Consider the following 20,970-nt stretch of genomic DNA (forward strand, 5'->3'; position numbering starts at 1 on the left):
ATGGAGCTGATAAATGAGGTGGACTGAAGTCTCGTGCAATAGCCAACTTTATTCAAAGCATCAGACAGTTGATACTCTGAAGGTTATGAGGAGTCACATGAGTAAAGTGTGCAAACCTAAGGGCAAGCTGCACAGAGCCATGCTTTTGTCTGTCTGTCTGTTTGTTTGGGTTTTTTGGGTTGTTGTTGTTGGTTTTTTTTTTTTGGGGGGGGTTGAGACAGGGTGTAGTCCTGGCTGTCTGGGAACTCCCTCTCTAGACCAGGCTAGCCTCAAACTCCGAAATCCGCCTGCCTCTGCCTCCCAAGTTCTGGGTTTAAAGGTGTACACCAATGTAAACCAGTTCTGTGCTTTGAAGAAATGAGGTCACAAAACTCTTGTCTTGTTTTCTGGGAGTTTTCTCATAAGCACTCAGAATTCTTCTCATGTGACTCCATTCTTGGATCGTGCTCGGCAGTTTTTTTTAAGACAGAGTCTCTCACTGGCCTAGACAGAACTCACCAAGTAGGCTAGGCTAGGCAGTCAGAGAGCCCCCCCCCCATCCCCCCAGGGATCTGTCTGTCTCCACTTTCCCCAGTGCTGGGATTGTAAGAAGATACCACCATGATGAGCTTTATTTGTCTATCTATTTTTAAGATATGTTCTGGGGATTGAACTCAGAACTCAGGTCATTCTGCTTGCAAGGCGAGCACTTTACTGGCTGAGATATCTCCTCATCTTTGGCTTTTAAACTCCAAGAGTCATGCTAGTGGTGCATTTCTATAGTTCCAGCTACTCAGGAGGCCGAGACAGGAATATTGCTGAAGCATAGAGTTTCTCTCAAAATCAGATCTACAGCAGGATACTATTCTTAAGACTTTTGCTCTTCAGCTGTAAGAGCCAGGTGCTTGAGAGGGATTTCAAGTTTTTCTCCGGAAGCTTCTTCTAAATACCAAGAGACAGACAGATCTGGTAAGCCTAAAGTTCAGAGATTATGCCATCATCTGTTGGATTGGAAAAGACATGTGGATTTTCACATAGGAAATACAATTTCTGGGATTGGAGCAGCATGGAAAAGGCTGAGGGCAAGACAGCAAGAGCGTCTGGTTCCCTTGGCCCAGCCTAGCAGCAGTGGACAGAAGAGGCCAGGAACTCTAAGAAGAAACAGTCTCTCAAAATACCCGATGCCAGTAGCAAGTGCCTCCGAGTGTTAGTCAAACTGTCCGTGTAGACCAGCACTGTCCGTGTAGACCTGTGCAGGCAAAGGAAGTCTGGTGTAACCCTCCCTCCTCACTCCGCCCTGCGCTTCCATCTCATCCCTTCACCCTGGATTTCCCTGGCTCCTCGATATTTGGAGGAAAATCTGAGAAGTTCCTTGATACCCATCCCTTTAGACATATATATGGGTGTGTGGTGGGTGTGGGGGGCATGATGGGACCTAAAAGCCAGGATGCTTATGGGGTTGGTGTGGAGTAAGGGCCAGAACCCCAGAGAGATAATGTGTGAATGGCCCAGGCCAGGCTCCAGATGGAAGTTCAGCAGCAGCAGGAAGAACCATGGTGGTGCTAGAAATCATTACTGTGCTTCCGCTGGACCAAGATTACAGAAGCCTCCTGGGAGGGATCGCTGCTGCAGAGTCAGTGGTCTCAGGACCCAATGGCCATGATCAAATGAAGGCAGACACACTTTTATCAGGCAAGAAAGACAGAAAAGTGATAGTTAGCCTTGATGCTCCTTCCTTGGCGTTATAGTGATATATGACCCCTCAAGTAGCAAACCACAAGAATGGGCAGGTAGGAGGATCCTCAGAGACAGAGCTTAAAGCTTAGAACTGATTGAGTTGTCTTGACTTGGTCAGGTTCATCCTTTTTCTGTCATTCATAGAAATAAAGAAAATTGCATTCTTTCCCACATGAGTCCTTGCTTTGTGATTGTAAATAAGCCTGCTGCCCAAGGAAAGGTTAGAAAGGTGAGCTCTGAGGGGAGCATGCACCTTCAGAGCACAGGCTTAATTAACTAGCTAGCATAGACCAGGACACCAGCTTGACAGCTTTGGGCATGATGTGCAAAGGATCGACATGCGTTCGAAAGCAAGTCTGCACATGAGGCTGCAGGTAATGTTTGAGTCCAGTGGGGCCTTTTGATGGGCAGGGGCGGTTGCTGTAGGGCATAGAGGCCTGAAAAAGAGCCCCACCTTAAGCTTCCTTATACAATGTAGGCAAGTTTGGGGTCCTAGGGACCCCAAGGGCTGTGTTCTGCTCTAAGTGATGCTCTGACTGCAGGCTGGTATTGACTAAATGGAGGACACTGAGATATCACATCCATTTATCTCTGCCCAGTCTGGATTCGAAACAGCACTTACTTATGTTCCATCCCTGCCAAACTATTTTTAACTCAAAAACCTAATGCCATTAAAAACTGGGCTCATCTGAATGATCTTGACCCATCTAGGAGTGAGCTGGGATCAACCATGATATCCAGTAACTTTTTACCAGTCAATAGTGAGCCATTTCTTCCCTCGAAAAAGCTCATGCCATTAACCCCTGGAAAAAAGTGTCTGCTCTCAACCATATCCCAGAAATAAAATTTGGCAACATCTCTTTAATACTAATAGCGGAAGGGAAGTTGTTGAGGGCTCATCAGTTAAGCTGTACTGGAATATGTGAGTTGTTCTGAGAAACCCACAGTGCCCATATCCAAGAAGAGTCAGTTTTATGTGTATCTTTGAAGTTGTAGACATTTAGGTCAGTTTTCAGTATCTTTGCCCAGTCTACTCATATTGTGGTTTATCTAGTTGTTCCAACCGTTACTGGCAAATGAAGCCTCCTGATGGTAAAGACAATAGACTCTGGACTCTGTGGCCTTGTTTGAACTCTGGTCTGTCACTTTCTAACTGAGTGACCTTAGAAAAGGCATGCAACTTCTCTAAGCCCGAATTTCCTCATGTATAAATAATTAATATAATTTTTCAGAAGGAAGTTGTGGTGAGAAATTAAATAATGCATGTCAGGTGTGAGGCACCAGGTGCCAGATAAGCGCTCGGCAGTGTTTGCTATGCCTATGATCATTATTTTGTATGTTTTGTATGTAGGCAAATTTCCCATAAGGAAAACGTAATGCATGAAAATTTAGATTTGTATGAAAGTCGAATAGGGGAGATTTCTGCATTAGATAATGATTGTCCAGGTCTGGCCTGGTGGACCTCAAGACTGTACTACCAGCTGCTTGGGAGGCTGAGGTGAAGACGGCAAGTTCATGGCCTGCCTGGCTTAGAAAGTGACCTCAAGGCCAACCTGGACAACTCAGACTGCACTTGTTTCAAAACTAAAAAGTGAAATGAGGAGGAGTTCGATGTAGCCCAGTGGTGGAGTGCTCGCCCAGCATGTCTAAAGCCCCAGGTTCAATGCCCCGCCCCCACTTCCGTGTGTGAAAGAACTGATAACAGGATTTTAAAGCCGTCAACTTCCCCGTGTGTCTAAAATGATTTGATTCACACAAAACTGGTTTATACAATGTTTTGGGGATACAACATGTGTGCCACGCTCAGGTCATCTATAATACAATCATTCAGGCCAGGTCTGAGCCACTATGACAGGTTAACAATAGCCATCCCGACTATTCCCCAGGGCCCTTTATAAGGGGATTATATGGATTCTCTGTGGTTTCAAAGGACAGATTTGTGACTAATGAGTGGAAGACACAGGGCTGGGGAAATGGGGGGAGATGGTGGCCCCTGTGATGGAAAACTCTTCCAAACCACTGCTTTCCAAAGTGCAATGGTTTGTGGTGGCAAACTTCCTAACACAAGACATTCAAGTAAACGCTAGGTATCAGCTTAGGTGAGGGATGGCTTCACTACTGAACAAAACCGGGAGGGGAAGTAGGTCAACTGGTTCCCACTGTCAGTACACCATGCAGACTGGCTTGACTCTCTACCTCGGACACCAGGAGAAGACAGAGGGAAGAGAGTGCTCTTCAGAAGTGGGGTGGGGGGAAGGGAAGGAATTGGAACAAACATGGCTTCTCTGGCTGGGAAATACTGGATTAAGTGACCTCTAAAATTTCTTGTAATTTAAAGATCCTAACTCAAATTATTTCCTAGATGTTATTTTAACTATAGTCCTTGGAGAATTTTCCTATTTTAGTTGTGGAAAATTAGAACATAACCCCTAGTCAGTGGTAAAATGGGAAGGCGTGAGACACGTTGACCCTTTTAGACGTTTGAACCACAGCCTCGTTTCAACCCATGAAAACGGAAGTTGGAGGAAAAGCAGGCAGCCGTTCAGGCTGAATGCATAAAATCAAGTCCCCTGAGCGAGGAGGGAAAACCCAGCTGAGTTCCAGCACTGGCTTTAAGATGTGTCGGCCTGCATTCCTGGTACAGTGCTGAAAGACTGACCCAAGACTGAACTTTTGGCACCAATGTCTTCTGAACGGGGCTCCTACAAGATGAAGCTTCCTCCCAATTAGCCTACTTGTCTTCAAATCCAGTTGTCTGACCTTCCTATCAATAGGCTTCCTTGGCCACATGTGACCAGGTTACTCCGTTGCTTCCAGACTCTTGGCCACAAAGCCAACTTCTCTTCTAGTGTGTATCAGCTGGTGGGACAAATCCAGCCCTGTTTACAGAGAGGGGAAAAGGCAATTATGGAGGGATGAGCCAGTGTGTGATATAGATTTTGTAGGTTTTTTCCCCTCCAGCACAGGAGAATTGATACAAAAAGGGAAGGGATGCAATCTCCTGCTGGCCCAGCACCTGATACTGGTGGATGAGAAATCAGCCTGTGTGAAGGGTGACTCAGCTGGGAAAAACAGGAAGCCACTTTGTACCAGAGCCAGTCATTTTAAGAAGGAGAGGAAGAAAAGCACAGGGAATGGGGGCGAAGAGGAAAGTAGTTATGTAAACCTTGGTGCTGCCCTTTGCCTGCGAGTCTTCGTACAGATGTCATAACCATGAACTGGTATGGACGTCAGCACCATTGTGACCTCTGGTGCTCCCTAACTTCCCTCTGTGAGAGCATGTCTACCTGACCCCTGATGGGAAGTCAGTGGTGAGGCTGCCCCAGATTCTGTGCTCCAGGTGGAGAAGGCCTCAAGAAGGTGAAGGGATGAGCTAATCTGAGCTCATGGCCCCATTTGCAAGGATGTGATTAGTGGAGAGGCACCTGGGACCTGCTCCATTTCAGGAAACCCGGTTATGGGAGCTGGTGGGGGACAGACTTCTCTCAGGACTTGAGAGAAGCAGTTAACCCTTTCTCATTGTCTATGTGGGAAATGGCCTCTTGTAATAGTTGCTTGTTTCCTAGGGGAGAAAGTCCTCAAATGAACCTTTTTTCACAATAGTTTAGCAAGGGGGCCCCAGGGATATTTTCCATCTAAATTCCTAAGGTTGACTTATTTCAGGACACGTGATCTGGAAGAACTTGAGAATAAGGTACAACCTAAGAAGTGTCTGGAATATGTTTAGAGAACACATTGAAAAGGAAAGGCAGCTTACCAGTCCCTAAAATGTCACTGTTTGTCTGGCAGCATTGCTTATGATGTTCTAGTTCCATTCAAGCCCCCCTTTTGTCTTTGGGGGGGCTTCAGAGTCAATCTGGGGCTCTCAAGGTAGTGTTTTACTGGCCAGGCAGGGTTTTTGTCTCAGAACAATCACTATCCAAAGAAGACATGAAACCTGAGTCTAATCTCTGAGTGGGTAGAGGGATCACAACACAACCATCAGGCCATACCAACCAACTAGGAATCACTGAGGACACTTCAGGTAAGGTTCCAAATAGCAAAGGTCAGGCTGGAAATACTACAAAGGCTTCTCGGTTGACCCCATGGACTAAGTGGCCTTACCTTAGTCAGGCCATTTAATTTCTTGGGCCTCACACATCTTAATCTATTGAAGACAAGTGGTCACCTCAGCAGTCCCTTCTGACTGTAGCATTTACTGGCCTGAGGAAAGAATTTGAGTAAACACGGTTTCATAATGTGGTATCCAACAGCATATTACTTACTAGATCCAAACAGGGTAGAGATACAGGCTGACGAGTAAGAAAAGTGAGTGGAAGCTGTGGCTTAGTCAAGTCCTGGTTTGTGGGAGAGGAGGGTATCACAGCCTTGGTTCGTTGAATCTTGCAGGGGGGGGGGCTCATTTTATGGTAACACCAATAATGTCACACTGCAGAAATTCCAGACAGCTAGGCAGGCTGCATCCAGGCAGGAGAAACACTGAGTAGATGTAGAGAAGTGCAAAGAGAACTTACAAGGTGTTTCTGTTTTAAGCATCTGGTTCTGACATTCACAAACTGTTAGACAACCTCCCTTGGAGCCTCCTTTTCATTATTTATACCTGTTCCACAGAAGGATTACTTTTAACAAGTGGAGCTAAACAGAAGTAGAGTGGATAGCACAGAGTCTGGGCTCAGCAAGTGTCAAGTCCGTATCAAACCTTGCCTGGTTATGAGAATAAACACTATGGGAGTCCTAAAGGTGGACCTTCAGATCAAAGGCCCGCCCCCTCACTTTGGTCTAGAGTCACTGGGAGGGCACTCTCCCAGGATCCTTTGTTAGGTGGATGCCTACACATAGGATAGTGTTGGGTGTTCCCTGCACCTTTATCCCTGAGGCTCATTCCAAGGAGGAGGGCTGCTAGCCAAGACGACCAACGCACCTCAAGTACTTTGCCATTAGCTCTTGTTCCTCCACCCTTCCTCTCCAGTGGTATTTTCAAGGCGGAGCTTTTCTGCTGAGCTGACATTTTCAATGGGAAACATTTTTAAAGGGATGTGGAAAGGAGGGAAAGACTCCAGTGACTCCCCAAATGTCAGTTTTTTATTAATTCTGATGATTACAATGAATATTCCAGAAATAAAAGCCACCTCTCCAGTATGTCTAGGTGTGAACACCCGAGATGGGGAATCGGGCAAGAGCGCTGAGCACTGGAAAGGGGGATGATTCAGGTCACCAAGGTTGTGTGCTGGGCAGGCACTGCCAGCTCCACAGCTTGTTCTGTCCAATCCCAGCTTCTGGAGTGGAAGAATTTTCTCCGAAGGAAAGCAGCCAACACCCTGTTCCACCCTTTTCCTTGGGTAACTCGTTGCCAGGCAAGAATCTCTCATACCAGTGTCTTCTCTTGGCAGCCCAAGGAACAATCTGTCAGATTCTCGGTAGTTGTGAGCCTAAGTCCATCTCACGAAGCCCGTTCTGCAGCCTCTAGGACTTCCAGCTGGGAACACTCAGAGCTGCTCGTCAGTCATACAAAACTTGTCAGTTTTGTGAAGTCAAAGGAGGGGAGGGAAGGGTCTGGTGGAGAGTGGGAAGCTCCCAGATTCCTCCTGGAATAGACTGGGGAGAGATTTGGGGACAGATTGCCAGATACAATACAGAGCCCCCAGCTCCCAGCTTTGAATTTCAAAATAATTTTCTTATTTATCCCAAATCTTACTGCATGACATACATAATATGGGGTAAAAAGATCGTTTACCTAAAATTCAGATTTAATTAGCCACCCCATATTTCCCTCTGTTAGATGTGGGAAGCAGAGTCTGGTCCCGGGCACCGCCCTCAGAACAGAAGGCGAAGCCGTCTGGGGTCTAGAGCCAGCTTGGGAATCCTGCACTGCGCAGCCGCCGCTTTCCAGGGACCGGCCCTGGAAGACGCCGAGGGCGGTCAAAGCGCTTTGAAAAGGGCCGAGGGCCGCGTCTGGTCGAGACCGTGGGAAAGTCTCCCCAGGAGGAGTCACCGCCCGGCCTCTTCCCGGCTCGCCTCCAACCTTGGCAGCTCTGCCACCACCTGTCCTCCCACCCATCCGCCCACGGGTGCGGGCGGCCCCGGGCGGCTCCCGCAGTGCGCAGGCGCGAGGGCTGGGGGCGGGGCGGCCGCGCTGTCGGGCGGGAAGGGACCGGGCTGGCGGCGGCCGGCGGAGCGCTAGCCCCGCTTGACGCCAGAGCTGAGGAAGAGGTTGTGCCCAGTTAGCTCTCCCCACAGAATGGAGAGGACGGCTTTGGCTGTCTGCGAGGTGATGCTGGGAAGGGAGAGAAGGATACTCTTCTGAGAACAGGGCGTTGCGAGGAGACCCCAACGTTTGGGCGGAGGGATCTGGCATTTCCTGAGGTGGAGGAGAAAATGCCGTGAAAATTGTGGCTAGAAAAATTGAAGTCCCTCCTTCTTTGGGATTGTGGGGAGGGCGTGAGGCCCGAGGTAATGAGGTGCTGGACTGTCCGTCACCCTCGTGCGGCCTTTGCGAAGAGCCAGTGTCTTCCGGGCTTGCCTTCGCGCGAGCTAACACCACCGCCGAAAGCTGAGAAGGCGAAGGCTCGCCAAACCTGAGATGGTTCTGAGAGGGAAGTCGGCCGACTCGATTCCCAGCGTTTTCTGTGTGGAGAGGGGGCTTTGGGAGGGCGGGAAGGAAATGTGCAGCCATGAAAGGGTGGACAAGGGAGTCAGATGGTAGGCAAGGAGGCACCAGTCCGTGTAAAATGGGAACACGAGGACAAGGTGTGATGTAACTTCCGGGGCAGCCACCGTGAGGTGCAAAGTCCTGGGCTGAATGACGAAAGGTTGAATCCAAGGGTTCGTCCTAGGTTCTTCATACCTGTGGACTGAGAACTGTTTCGTTCTGGAAGATGGCACTGAATGAACACCTGGTGCCCGCTAGCAACGTGTGTTCACTTCATTGCTGAACTTGGCAACCATTACCTAATGGGGCACTTAGCCCAGATCTAAAGACACTGCACAGGTGACAGTAGACAGAGCCACAGGCTCTGAGATAACTTAGAATATTCGTGGTCCTCCTGTCTTCTTTGTCATCGTCAAAGGAAGTTGGGGGATTAGATTTTACTGATGACAGAACCTGGGATGGAACCCAGGGCTCTGACTCACCAGCCACCATTCTTTTCCCAACTGCTATCATTATACATAAAGACGCTGGAAAAATCTGAACAGAGGGCACACAGGAAATCAGAAGATAATGTGAAGGAAGCTGTTAGATTGTAGAAGTGCCTGGAAACTGTCTTCACGAACTCTGGTACAAATCAGGATCTTAGTTCCCTAATTTATTTACTCCAACTCCCTGCCTTAAAAAAAGGAAAAAAAGGCTTGGCTGAGAAATTTTAGAGTGCTTGTTGCCCTTGCAGCAGCCTGAATTTCGATTGGGAGCACCCTTGTGGTAATGCTGCTGCCTTCTGACCTCTGTGGGCAGCGAGCATGTGGTACACTTACGTGTAGACAGACAAAACACTCATGCACATAAAAATAGATCTTTTCAGCCTGGTGTGGTGGCTCACACCTTTAATCCCAGCATTTAGGAGGCAGAGGCAGGTGGATCTGTGAGTTCAAGCCATCCTGGTCTGCAAAGCAAACAGAAGTTGTGAGGTGCCTTGTGGGTGCTGGGAACTGAACCTTGGTCTTCTGTAAGAACAGCAAGTGATCTTAACCTTAGAACTATTTCTCCAGTATTCTTTGTTTGCTTGCTTGTTTGTTTTTGTTTTGTTTTTCAAGACAGGGTTTCTCTTTGTAGCCCTGGCTGTCCTGGAACTCATTCTGGACCAGGCTGGCCTCAAACTCATAGAGATCTGCCTGCCTCTGCCTCCAAAGTGCTGGTGTCAAAGGTGTGCACCACCACCTCCCTCCTGGCTCTCTCCAGCATGGCTAAGTATTTCTCTCATTCTGACCGTCAAAAATGTTCATTAGAATGGCAAAGATGATTCATAATTAGATGCCACTCTTCTTCATAGTTGGCTTCTGTTTGGGGAGAAAATGAAAACAAAAACTGTTGTTTAATTTTTCTTTAGTTCATTTCCAGATGAACTTACCCACGAGCTAACCTTCTTAATTTCCTGTCTTGGTGTGCATTATATTGAATTATACCGTCTACTCATGTCACTTCCCAGCTATGTGTGTGTGTGTGTGTGTGTGTGTGTGTGTGTGTGTGTGTGTGTGTTTAGATACAATGCTGTGCTCTGAACAAATGTAAATCTGACATTTCATAAGCAGGAATACAGTATTTTATATTAGAGTTTTAACTGTGTCATACAAATTCGTTAGGACCATGATTTTAAAGATGGTGTTTTATTTGAATTGTGTTCTTTCTTTTCAGATTTTGAGATACTTAATAATTCGCTGGAAGTCTGAAACAGGACTGCCAAAGGACGCATTGCTAGAAGGGCAGCTAACAATTTCCATAGAAGCATTGAGCTCTAGGCACTTGCCAAATTCTCTTCATTGTGCAATAACTAGTAAGTAGAGGAAGGCAGTCATCAGTTCTCTGTTATTTTGTCCTGATGCATGTAGTTTATGTAAAGTTTCCAATTTCTCACAGTCTTTTCTAGTGTAGCTATAAAGCCAAAGTGATTTGTAGTAAGTATTTGGTAGTGGCCTTGTAAGTGTTCGATATAGGGAAGATAAAAAAAATTATTCTTATTATGAGACTCTATAGCCGGCTTAAATTAAAATTGCTCAAAAACAATTTGCTTTTGCTCTTTGTTTTAAGTTACTCTTTCACAAAATTATAGAGCTTTACAGTTTTCCGTGTATGGACTTTGGCAATTGCAAAAGAGGCGAAAATAAAGGGAAGGGGAAAGAGAAGAAATGATGAATGGTGTGAGCTCTTATCACGAAACCCAGTTCTATAGGCGTGTTGAACATAATGGACTTCCTCAGCGTGTCTGGCACAGATAGTTCTACTTCGTTATCTCTGATCTTCATGCAGTTTATAGCCTGTCAAGAAAAATAGTGCGTCATTACAGAAACATATTATGGAGTGTGAGACTTTCTAGTTATCTGACTCCCTGAAATAATTATTAACATTCAGTATATATTTTAGATTTTTCTGTGTATGTGTGCAGTTACTGATTTTTTTTTTTTTCTTCGAGACAGGGTTTCTCTGTGTAACAGTCCTGGCTGTCCTGGAACTCTCTTTGTAGACCAGGCTGCCCTTGAATTCTCAGAGATCCGCCTGTGTGCCTCCTAAGTGCTGGGATCAAAGGCGTGCGCCATCACCCCCACCCCACCCCCGGCTACTAAATTTTTTTTAATGAATTTAGTATATTATAGTCTCATGTGCTTTTTAGTAAAAGTGGGCAATATTTTGTGTTAACATATAGAGATCTACTTCATTAATTTTTGGAAACGCTCTTTGTTTTAGGTTTTATAGGTTATAGAGGCACACAATTTTAGTAGTGGGATAGTTCAGGCCAGGCATGGTGAGTCACAACACTTGCAAGGCTGAGGCAGGAGGGTTGCCGTGAATTTGAGTTCAGCCTGGCATATATAATGAGTTCCAGGTCAGCTTAGGCTGAGAGTGCATATATCCAGAACTTATGTAGATGTGGTGTGGTGAACTGCTTATAATTTGAGCCTTGGAAGGCAGAGAGACTAGGGATGCCAGGAGCAAAATGGTTAGTGAGACTAGCCATGTATGTGAGCTCAGGGTTCTAAAGACAGCACCTCATAGAATTTGGAAGAGCAATTGAAGATTCCCATCAGTCTTGGTCCTTCAAATGCCTGCACACACATATACTCAAATACCACATACACATGAAAAGAAGGGGAAAAATAAGGTAAAGAAATAATTAAGGAAGAAATACAATATCAACTTCTCGCCTTCACAGGAATGCATGCACACAATTTCTTGCACATACACCCAGATGGTACACACACACACACACACACACACACACACACACACCAAGAGAGCTATGAGATAGCCCAGCCCTCTGACTTTTTCCCTCCTAAAGGCTAATACTTTTAACTATATTTATTGTTTTAATATTACCTGTTTCTAAACATATTTGTATTGTAATATCTTTTCCATTAGAAAAGGTTTATTTTTAATTGTATGTGTGTTTCTGTGTGTAGGCATGTACATGTGAATGCCAGTGCCCAAGGAGGCTAGAGGTGTGAATCCCTCTGGGCTGGAATTATAGAAGTTGTGAGCTGTCCAATTGGGAACTGACCTCTGGTTCTCTGTAAGAGAACTAAGCTCTGTTAGTTGCTGAGCCATTTCTCTAGGCCCTTAATTTTTTTTTTAAAGGCATTGTTGTTACTGACTTTCAACAGAATCTCATGTGGCCCAGGTTGGCCTATGACTCAACATGTAGCTAAGGGTGACCCTAAGCTTGGGCTTCTCTTTACTTCCAGAGTGCTAGAATTACAAGTGTATGCTGGCACACCTGGCTTATGTGCTGTTGGGGACCCACAACACGAGGCAGGCACTCTACGGAGCTACAGCTCCAATCTCTTGTCTTGATTTTTCTGAGAAAGGGTCTCACTCTGTAGCCCAGGCTGGCCTTGAACTCATAGCAGTCCTCTTGTCTTAGCCTTCTGAGTGGTAGGATTGCAGGTATAAGCCTCCATGATGGCCTCCAACCTGCTCTAGTTTTGATACCTTCTGTTTCTGGTGTATAGAGCTATTTATTTTGGGGGTTTCTCTAGGTGGCTCTTGCTTTACTTCCTCTTGTGTTGGATTTTGTTTTCTGAATTCCAGTCTCTCTATTTCTTGGCTTACTCACTGTTTTGATGGCTCTTAGGCCGTAGTGGCTTCCTGACAAAGAGGGTTGGGTAGGTAAATTTCTCGAGACCTTGTATTTCTAAAAATGTCTTCACTCCATACCTGATTGATAGTTGTCAGAGAATAGGATTCTAAGTCAGAATTAATATCTCTTCAAAATTTTGATGATGTTGCAGTGTTTGTTTAGTAACTCTACTGTTGCTATTAAAAATTCTGGTCTTGAGCCGGGCGTTGGTGGCACATGCCTTTAATCCCAGCACTCGGGAGGCAGAGCCAGGCGGATCTCTGAGTTCGAGGCCAGCCTGGGCTACCAAGTGAGCTCCAGGAAAGGCACAAAGCAAAACAGAGAAACCCTGTCTCAAAAAACCGAAAAAAAAAAATTCTGGTCTTTACGATTATTCTGTATATGGCTTACTTTTCTTTTTCTCCCTGTAAGCTTATGTAATACTTTCTTTATCTTTGCATTATTAGATATAATAGATAAAATTTTGAAATTTCAGTTATTTAGCACATGAGATGTTTGTTTTTCCTTTATTTTACCGCCAGGTGATGTATATGTACAGGAATGTATTTGTTTTAAGGTAGAATCCAAGATATTTCAGTCTTGTGACTTCATGCTCCCCTAGGCCATCTATATTTATCCATTCAACTAAGGATGGAGGACGAGAACAAGGCTTATAATATTTTTAAGACTAGGCTTGGAAATTACATGAATTACTTCTGTTCCCATTATTTTGGCCTGGACTTAGTCTTATTGTCATAATTGCTCTGCACTTGCAAAGGAACCTATAAAATGTTGTCTACTTGTGCTTAGGAAGAGAAGAGTAAGCAGCAATTGCTGATCTTCATGCTTCTGAAAATTCACAGTCCTGTGGCTTGCTGGGGTCAGTTTTCCTCCAACGTGCCTGGTGCTCAACCTTTTCCACGAAACTTGTGTACTTTGGGTGTGGGAATTTTTTTAAAAAACAATTTATTTATTTTTATTTTATGTGCATTAGTGTTTTGCCTGCATGTATGTCTATGTGAGGGTGTTGGGTCCCCTGGAACTGGAGTTATAGACCATTGTGAGCTGCCATGGGTGCACTTAACCACTTAACCATCTCTCCAGTTCTTCTACAGCAGTTTCTATTATTTAGATAGTGGCTTTTAATGTTTTCTCCCCTATTTTCATATTTTTGTGGTAAATTCCTCAGTTTTTTCTTCCAACTCTTTGTTGAAGAAACCTCATTTTTTTTTTTTATTTAATGCCAAATGCTGTTTATTGAAGGAGGGAAGAGGTCTTAAAGATTTATTTATTTATGTATACAGTGTTCTGTTTATATGTATGTCTGCACACCAGAAGAGGGCACCAGATCTCATTACAGATGGTTGTGAGCCACCGTGTGGTTGCTGGGACTTGAACTCAGGACCTCTGGAAGAACAGTCAGTGCTCTTAACCTCTGAGCCATCTCTCCAGCCGGGAAGAGGTCTTAAATACAGGCTTACAGCACAATGGGAGAACCCCGGAGGGCAGAAGTTTGCTACTGATGTTTTACAGTCTTGCATCTAAGCTGTTAACGCCCATTATGCAGGATACACAGACAAGGAACTTCCCTTAAGCATTCAGGAGAGTGGAACCCAGCAGAAACCTCATTTTTGTTCAATATCAACATCATTATGTCTTTGCTCTTAGAGTGGCCAAAGGGTAAAGGCCTAACAGCTAGCATGTCTGCCGCAAGGGAAAGAGGAGTGTTAGTTGTCTCAATGCTCTGTGTTTAGATTCACTACACCCATTTTTTAAAAGACAGTTTTGGTTTTTGTCACAGAGGCTCATACTTCAGCATATTCAGAGACCAGCTTCTCCTGCATCAGGGTTAGGGAGGGCCAGCCTCTAGGATGCTGAAAAGAGGAGGTAAAGTTCTAATTAAATTCAGTTTAAAAAGAGGACAAAAAACCTTAGCTCTTCTTTGAAATCTAGTTATCTAGGTACAAATAATTCTTAACCCAATTGACTGGCAAAATATCTTTTATTTCAGAGTAAAATTGGTTCAAAAAGGGCCAATGTTTTAATTGTGTCTTACACTCAAATGTTAGTTACTGGCATCATGTACGCTGATCAATAGTTGCAGTTTAGAGTTTTCCATAATCCTGTTCTTTCAAGAATAACAGCATCTAAAAGGAACAGTCCTGGTATTGGTTATAGGTGCTAAATATAGGTGAAAAGAATTGCCTTTGGTTATCATCAACCCCCACGTGTTCATTGTACCTTAGAGTACCTCTTCTGCCCTCTGTTTATAGTGAACTCATTAATAAGGTCCTTTTAATATTCCAGTCTAGAAGCAGCATTTTCAGAGTCCCATTGATATATATATACATATATGTAATATATATATATATATATATATATATATATATATATTTTTTTTTTTTTTTTCGAGACAGGGTTTCTCTGTGTAGCTTTGCGCCTTTCCTGGAACTCGCTTTGGAGGCCAGGCTGGCCTCGAACTCATAGTGATCTGTCTGCCTTTGTCTCCCGAGTACTGGGATTAAAGGCATGCACCCATTGATATTTTAAAGTCAAATCTACTTACTTGTTTTACATTTTTTTTTTTTTGATTTTTTTTTCTTACAGTTGCTTCTACAGGAAGTATTCATGGTGGCTTGGTCTTCAAGAAGTTTCTACAAGGTAAACAATTACCTAACTTCCAAGAGACTAAATCTCTTTCTGTCAATGAGTTTGGTGTTTTCTGAAATATATTTATTCTGAAAGATAGAATTCCTTGGTTTAGTAAATAAAAATATAGGCTACCCACTTAAATTTGACTTTCAGATAAACACTAGGATTTTTTTTAAAGATACACTTTATTTTTCAATTATGTGTATGTTTCTGTAAGCGTACCTCATGTGTGTGGGTGCCTGCAGGGTTCAGAGAGGAAGTCAGATCTCCTGATGCTAGTGGTGGTGAGGTGCCCAACAGGGGTGCCAAGAACGGGACTCAGGTCCTCTGACAGAACAGTGCATGTTCTTAACCTCTGAGCCATCTCTCCAGCCCAGGCACTCATTTTCAGTGTAAGTATGTCTCATGTAAAACTTTATCCTACCCTTTTTCTGACCATTCCAATGGAGCAATAAAACTCAATAGCTGCAGAAATGGACATGATATCCAGGTAATTGTAGCTTTTCTGACTACTCTCTGGACAACTTAGGCAGAAGTTTCCCAGACATAAAAGAGGATTTGTTCCTGTATAATTCAAATAAGATATGTACCATAAAAGGTTTTTCCTGGTAGTAATATAGTAATATTATTCTTTATATGTAGAAAATATATGTCAACATTGGTATGGTTTAGGAACAAAATTTATTTATTTATTTTGTGTTTGTTTGTTTTGTTTTCCAAGATAGGGTTTCTCTGTGTAGCTCTGGCTTTCCTGGAACTCGATCACAACTGTCTATTACTTCTGTTCTAGGGACCCAACTCCCTCTTCTATCCTCTGTGAGCACTAGGCATGCTTGTGATGCACATAACACTCATTAAAATTAAACAAAACACTCATTAAAATTAATTTTTTTAAGTTTAAAAATTAAGAATTTTACTTTTAATACTCTAATTATGTGCATGCTACAGGTTCTTATAACTAGACACATACATCTTATTCTGCTAGTTATATTTTGATAATTTGAACGGGGGTTAGAGTGACATTAATCATCAATGTTTATTTAAATTACAAATTAAGTGAAAATGAGTTTTTATTTAAAGTTTTCATAGGAACTGATCTGAAACTTTATGAAGAAAATATCCAGATCTTTTTGCGGTTTCTAGTAGTTATTTACTAGTTTGTTATCAAGCATCTAATTTTTGCCTTTCTTCTTCTCCTTCATACCAACATTATTGAGATTTGAGTTTCTTTGTACCTGTAGTGAATAGGCTTTGGGGACAACTGACCACACCCATGGAGGCAGACCATGCTTGGGAAGCAGTAGATCCCACTTTTCCGAGAGAGCAGCGTGCCTACCTATCACTCAAGGTTGCATAGTAGCTAAACTTGGGTATAAACTGCTCTTAGAACTGGAGTGTTTTCCCTGGAAGGAAACCTTCTGTTTACACAACCCAAGTTCTAATTTTTAAAGAGACAATGAGGATAAAACCATTCTTGTTATGTTAATGTGTTATAACATTTTTATGGAGACACAGTCTCAGGTAGAAGTTGGCCTTAAAGGATGTTTTTTTTCTTTTAGCTCCTGAACAGATATTCTGTGAAAGTTTGAATAGAATGTTCTTCCCTTAGTGATAATCACAGTGATTATTCTAGTGAAAATTTATTACATTTTAGGCCTGTGCTCATACAGAAGAGTTTTGTCTGTTTGTTTTTGGTTTCTTGAGGTAGTCTCTCTATTATGTAGCCTTGACTGTCCTGGGAACTTGCTTTGTAGACCACGCTGTCATCCAACTCACAGAGATCCACCTGCCTCTGCTTCCTGAATTCTGGGATTAAAGGCATGTGCCATTATGCCCAGCCCATATACTTATATTTTTTCATTGTTGTTTTTGAGAAACCATGTCCAGTTTATGAGGTGCTGGGATGGGGCCCATGGCCTCTTTCATGCTAAGCAAGTCACTACCAACTGAGCTGTATCCCAGCTCAATTCATACTTATATTTTAATCTCTCTGCCCTACTGCCTCCTAAGCAATTCTGGAAGAAAGGAGGCATCAACTTACTGTCCTGAAGAGTTGCTCTGATTCCAAAACTTTTGGGGAGATCTGAATCCAAGTTCAAGAGTCATGGGTTATGACTGGACATGTTGGTCAATGCCTATGATCATAGCACTTGAGAAGTGGAGACAGGAGAATCAGAAGTTTAAAGACATCCTTGGTTACCTAGTGAATTTGAGACTAACCTGGGCTACACGAAACCCTGTCTCAAAAAACCCAATCCCCTCCCCTCCTAAAAAAGAATCATGGATCAGTTACCTCAAAATCATCTCTCTTACTTATTGTTAGCTGCTCTTCCTTTTGGGGTTGTTTCCATAGGATGATACAAAGAGTGGAAAGGTCATTTCTAATGCTGCTGCTCCAGTTGATATGTGTGAAAGTGCTTTAAAAGAAGTAGAAATTCCATGCAGACAGAGGGACTATGTTATGAGCAGTGGCAAAGTAATAATAGGATTTTCTGTTACATCAACTCATGCTTAATGTGCTTGTGCAAGGAGTGGACAGATTATAGGTAAGGCTGCTTCATCTAATATTCGTGAAAGTGCTTTGAAAAATGAAAACCCCATAACAACAAAGGAGTCAGTTTATTGCCATTGTAACTAGTAGGTAGGGAGGAGGCATCAAGTATCATTTGTTGAACAATCACATTTTTTAAACTAATACAAAATTTAGATAGTGTCATAGTGACTTATATTTAACTATCAATTTTTAAAGCTCAGACAATTTTGTTTAATATATTTTCATATTACTATGATAAAGAGTGAGTGGCTCTTTGTACAAATATGAAATATTATAGATCAAGTACACTGCAAAAATTGAATCATTTGTTCATTGTCAGTCATATTTGGTAGCCAACTCCAGATTAATTCTTCAGTTGTTAGGGCTTATAATACTAACCTCCACTCCATAATGCTATTTATTCATACTAATTAGTAGCAAAAATTGCTCAGTGAAGCTCACAAAGGAAATTGGCCAAGACTAAGACTCAAATCCCTTAGCTCCTTGGCTTATGCGTCATTAATTATGCCTTTATTACTATTATTATTTATTTAACGTTCCTGTAACACTGTTAGCAAACTGCTTTAAATTGGTCCACTGTCTTTACACTGTTTAATTAGCTTCATCAGGGAGTTTCTGGCAGCTGATTCATTAATCATTTGGGTCCAAATGCTAAAGGGTTGTATATCTTTCAGAATTGGTGGTATACTTCTGAATTCAGTGTGACCACACTGTCCTCTGCATCCCTTCCTTGATTTCTGTCAGTGCTTGAATAAGGTTCCTCTCTTCTCTAAGGGAGCTGGAATAGCCCAGCTTCTGTGTCTTCACCCCCTTGCCTTCTTCTCTCCAGGCATTCCAGATCACTTTCTACAGCTAGGCTCGTACTTTACACTGAGGTCATAAACAGTGGACCAAGGCAACTCCCAAGTGTCATGCCTCTGTAGGCTTGTTTTCTTTTATCCTTCTCCAGTTCCTGACGATTCATGCTTTTATTCTGTAAACTTGCCATGAAGTGATAGAAAGGAGAGACAGCCCCGAAAATAAAATATGGTATGACAGGATTCTTGGGGAGCTTCGTTCACAGAACTCTTGTGGTAACCCAGAAGATAGTCCTCGAAGTTCCATCACAAGTATGCCTTTCTTCCTCTAGTTATGTTCATTTCAGACAGCTTTCCTGCTTTTTTTCTTAAGAGAGAGAGAGAGAGAGAGAGAGAGAGAGAGAGAGAGAGAGAGAGAGAGAGAGAAGGACGGGGAAGAGATGTACATGCCATGGCATACATGTGGAAGTTAGAAGATAACTTACAGGAGTTCTCTCCTTCCAGCATGTAGGCCCCAGGAATTAATCTCAGGGCTTCAGACTTAACAGCAGACACCTACCCATTGAGCTGACTCACCAGTTTTTTCCCCTTTTAAACTTTATTGTTTTTATACTGAAAACATTTTTTTTCTTTTTCCATCACTGTCATGTCTGCTAACCACCAATGGAATAGCTTGTCAAATAAACTATTTGGGAGTTACTCTGAAATGTGTGTAACATATGTTCCTAAATTGCTATTTGATGTAGTCATTCCTTTTTATTTATTTGGTTTTTCGAGATTCTTTTTGTTGTTGTTGTTTTTTATTTGTTTTTTTGTTTGTTTGGTTTTTTTTGTTTTGTTTTGTGTTTTCAAGTGTAACAGCCCTGGCTGTCCTGGAACTCAATTTGTGCACCAGGCTTGCCTCAAACTCACAAAGATCCACCTGCTTCTACCTCCTGAGTGCTGGATTAAAGGCATGGGCCACCACTGCCCTGCTTTAAGATTCCATTTTAATAATGTCAACATTCTTATAATTCTCCAGGATTAGAAATCTTGCCTTCTTAAAAGAGGCATGAATTTCTCAGTTTTTTCTTCATTATTTAACAAACTCATTTTTTGTTAATTATGCCTTTGTAATATATAACTTTATTAAGTTAATTTAAAAGTGCTTTTAGGGGTTGGGGATTTAGCTCAGTGGTAGAGCACTTGCCTAGCAAGCACAAGGCCCTGGGTTCGGTCCTCAGCTCAGGGAAAAAAATTGTAAAAAGTGCTTTTAGGCCAGGTGGTGGTGGTGGTGGTGGTGGTGGTGGTGGTGGTGGTGGTGGTGCTCGCCTTTAATCCCAGCAGTCAGGAGGCAGAGGCAGGTGGATCTCTGAGTTCGAGGCCAGCCTGGGCTACCAAGTGAGTTCCAGGAAAGGTGCAAAGCTACACAGAGAAACCCTGTCTCAAAAAACCAAAAAAAAAAAAAAAAGCAGACTGAGCATGCCAGAAGGAGCAGCAAGCCAGTAAGCAGCAACTCTCCTCCTCCCAGGCAAACAATTTGGTTAAGCTGCCTTGACTTTCTTCAATAGATGGTGACTCGAGTTATCTAAGCCAAATAAACCCTTTCCTGCTCAAGTTGCTTTTGGTCATGGTGTTTCATCATAGCAATAGGAACCCTAAGACAGTCACTAAGATAGATAATTAGATGTTTAGAGTTTTTCATAACTACATTTAAATGTGTAAATTCTGTTCAACATTTATGTTTATTCATTTGTGTGTAATTCTATTTATCATTTACTTTATATATACATTATCTGCTGAATTGCTTCTATAATGTTATGTCTATTTAGTAAAACATGATTTTTTTCAGTTTGTCGAAATTGCTTGGCTCTAGAAAGAAACTGCTTCCTATCATGTCTTTACTTGGGTAGAAAAAAAGGAGTGGTGAACTGAATAAGAGAAGAAAGCCACATTCATAGGCCTGTACTTACTGTCTGTCTCTTCATATTATATTTGCTTCTCTATTTACCTCTTTGTAAGGGCTTGTTTGAGGTTCTAGCAGGAAAGAGCAGCTATTCAAATAACGTTAGCAGAAGAACAGTCCGGAAGAACAGTCCTGCTATATTAGGGACACCCAAGCAGTGGGTGATTGACAGCTGCCTAGCTAGCCAGACCAGCCAAATGAATCCTGCTAGTTAACAGGGTGACAGATAGCAAAGACGTTCTTACCTATATTTTGAAAATACCTTCTCCTGTTCCCATGTTTATAATTAGCTTCATTTAAATTATTTATTGCAGTTCTGGGGATAGATGGCAAGACCTTGAACACACCAGGTTAAGAGCAACACTCCTGGGCTACACCACCAGTCCTCCATTTTTTATTGACATAATTTAACTCTATCCAGTTTGCCTGGGCATTTTAAAAATAGTTACTTCTTTCTAAGTCAGAAAAGTTTATCTTTTAAATTTTTTTCAAAAAACAAGTAAGAATACTAGCCTTTGTAAGTAAAGACTGCTTTGCTGCACC

At 42.9% G+C, this 20,970-nt stretch overlaps 1 protein-coding gene across 1 annotated transcript in view; it reads left to right on the forward strand.

Annotated features, from left to right (window-relative positions):
- The first annotated feature begins 7,371 nt into the window (after positions 1 to 7,371).
- C1H11orf80 (chromosome 1 C11orf80 homolog) overlaps positions 7,372 to 20,970 on the forward strand; it is a 90,918-nt gene continuing 77,319 nt past the window's right edge. The window contains 3 exon segments of the mRNA XM_028892785.2: positions 7,372 to 7,984; positions 10,064 to 10,202; positions 15,087 to 15,140. Coding sequence (XP_028748618.1) covers positions 7,496 to 7,984; positions 10,064 to 10,202; positions 15,087 to 15,140 — 682 coding nt within the window. The 5' untranslated portion in view covers positions 7,372 to 7,495.

The sequence above is a fragment of the Peromyscus leucopus genome, chromosome 1, assembly GCF_004664715.2.
Source record: "Peromyscus leucopus breed LL Stock chromosome 1, UCI_PerLeu_2.1, whole genome shotgun sequence".
NCBI classification, from domain to species: Eukaryota; Metazoa; Chordata; class Mammalia; order Rodentia; family Cricetidae; genus Peromyscus; species Peromyscus leucopus.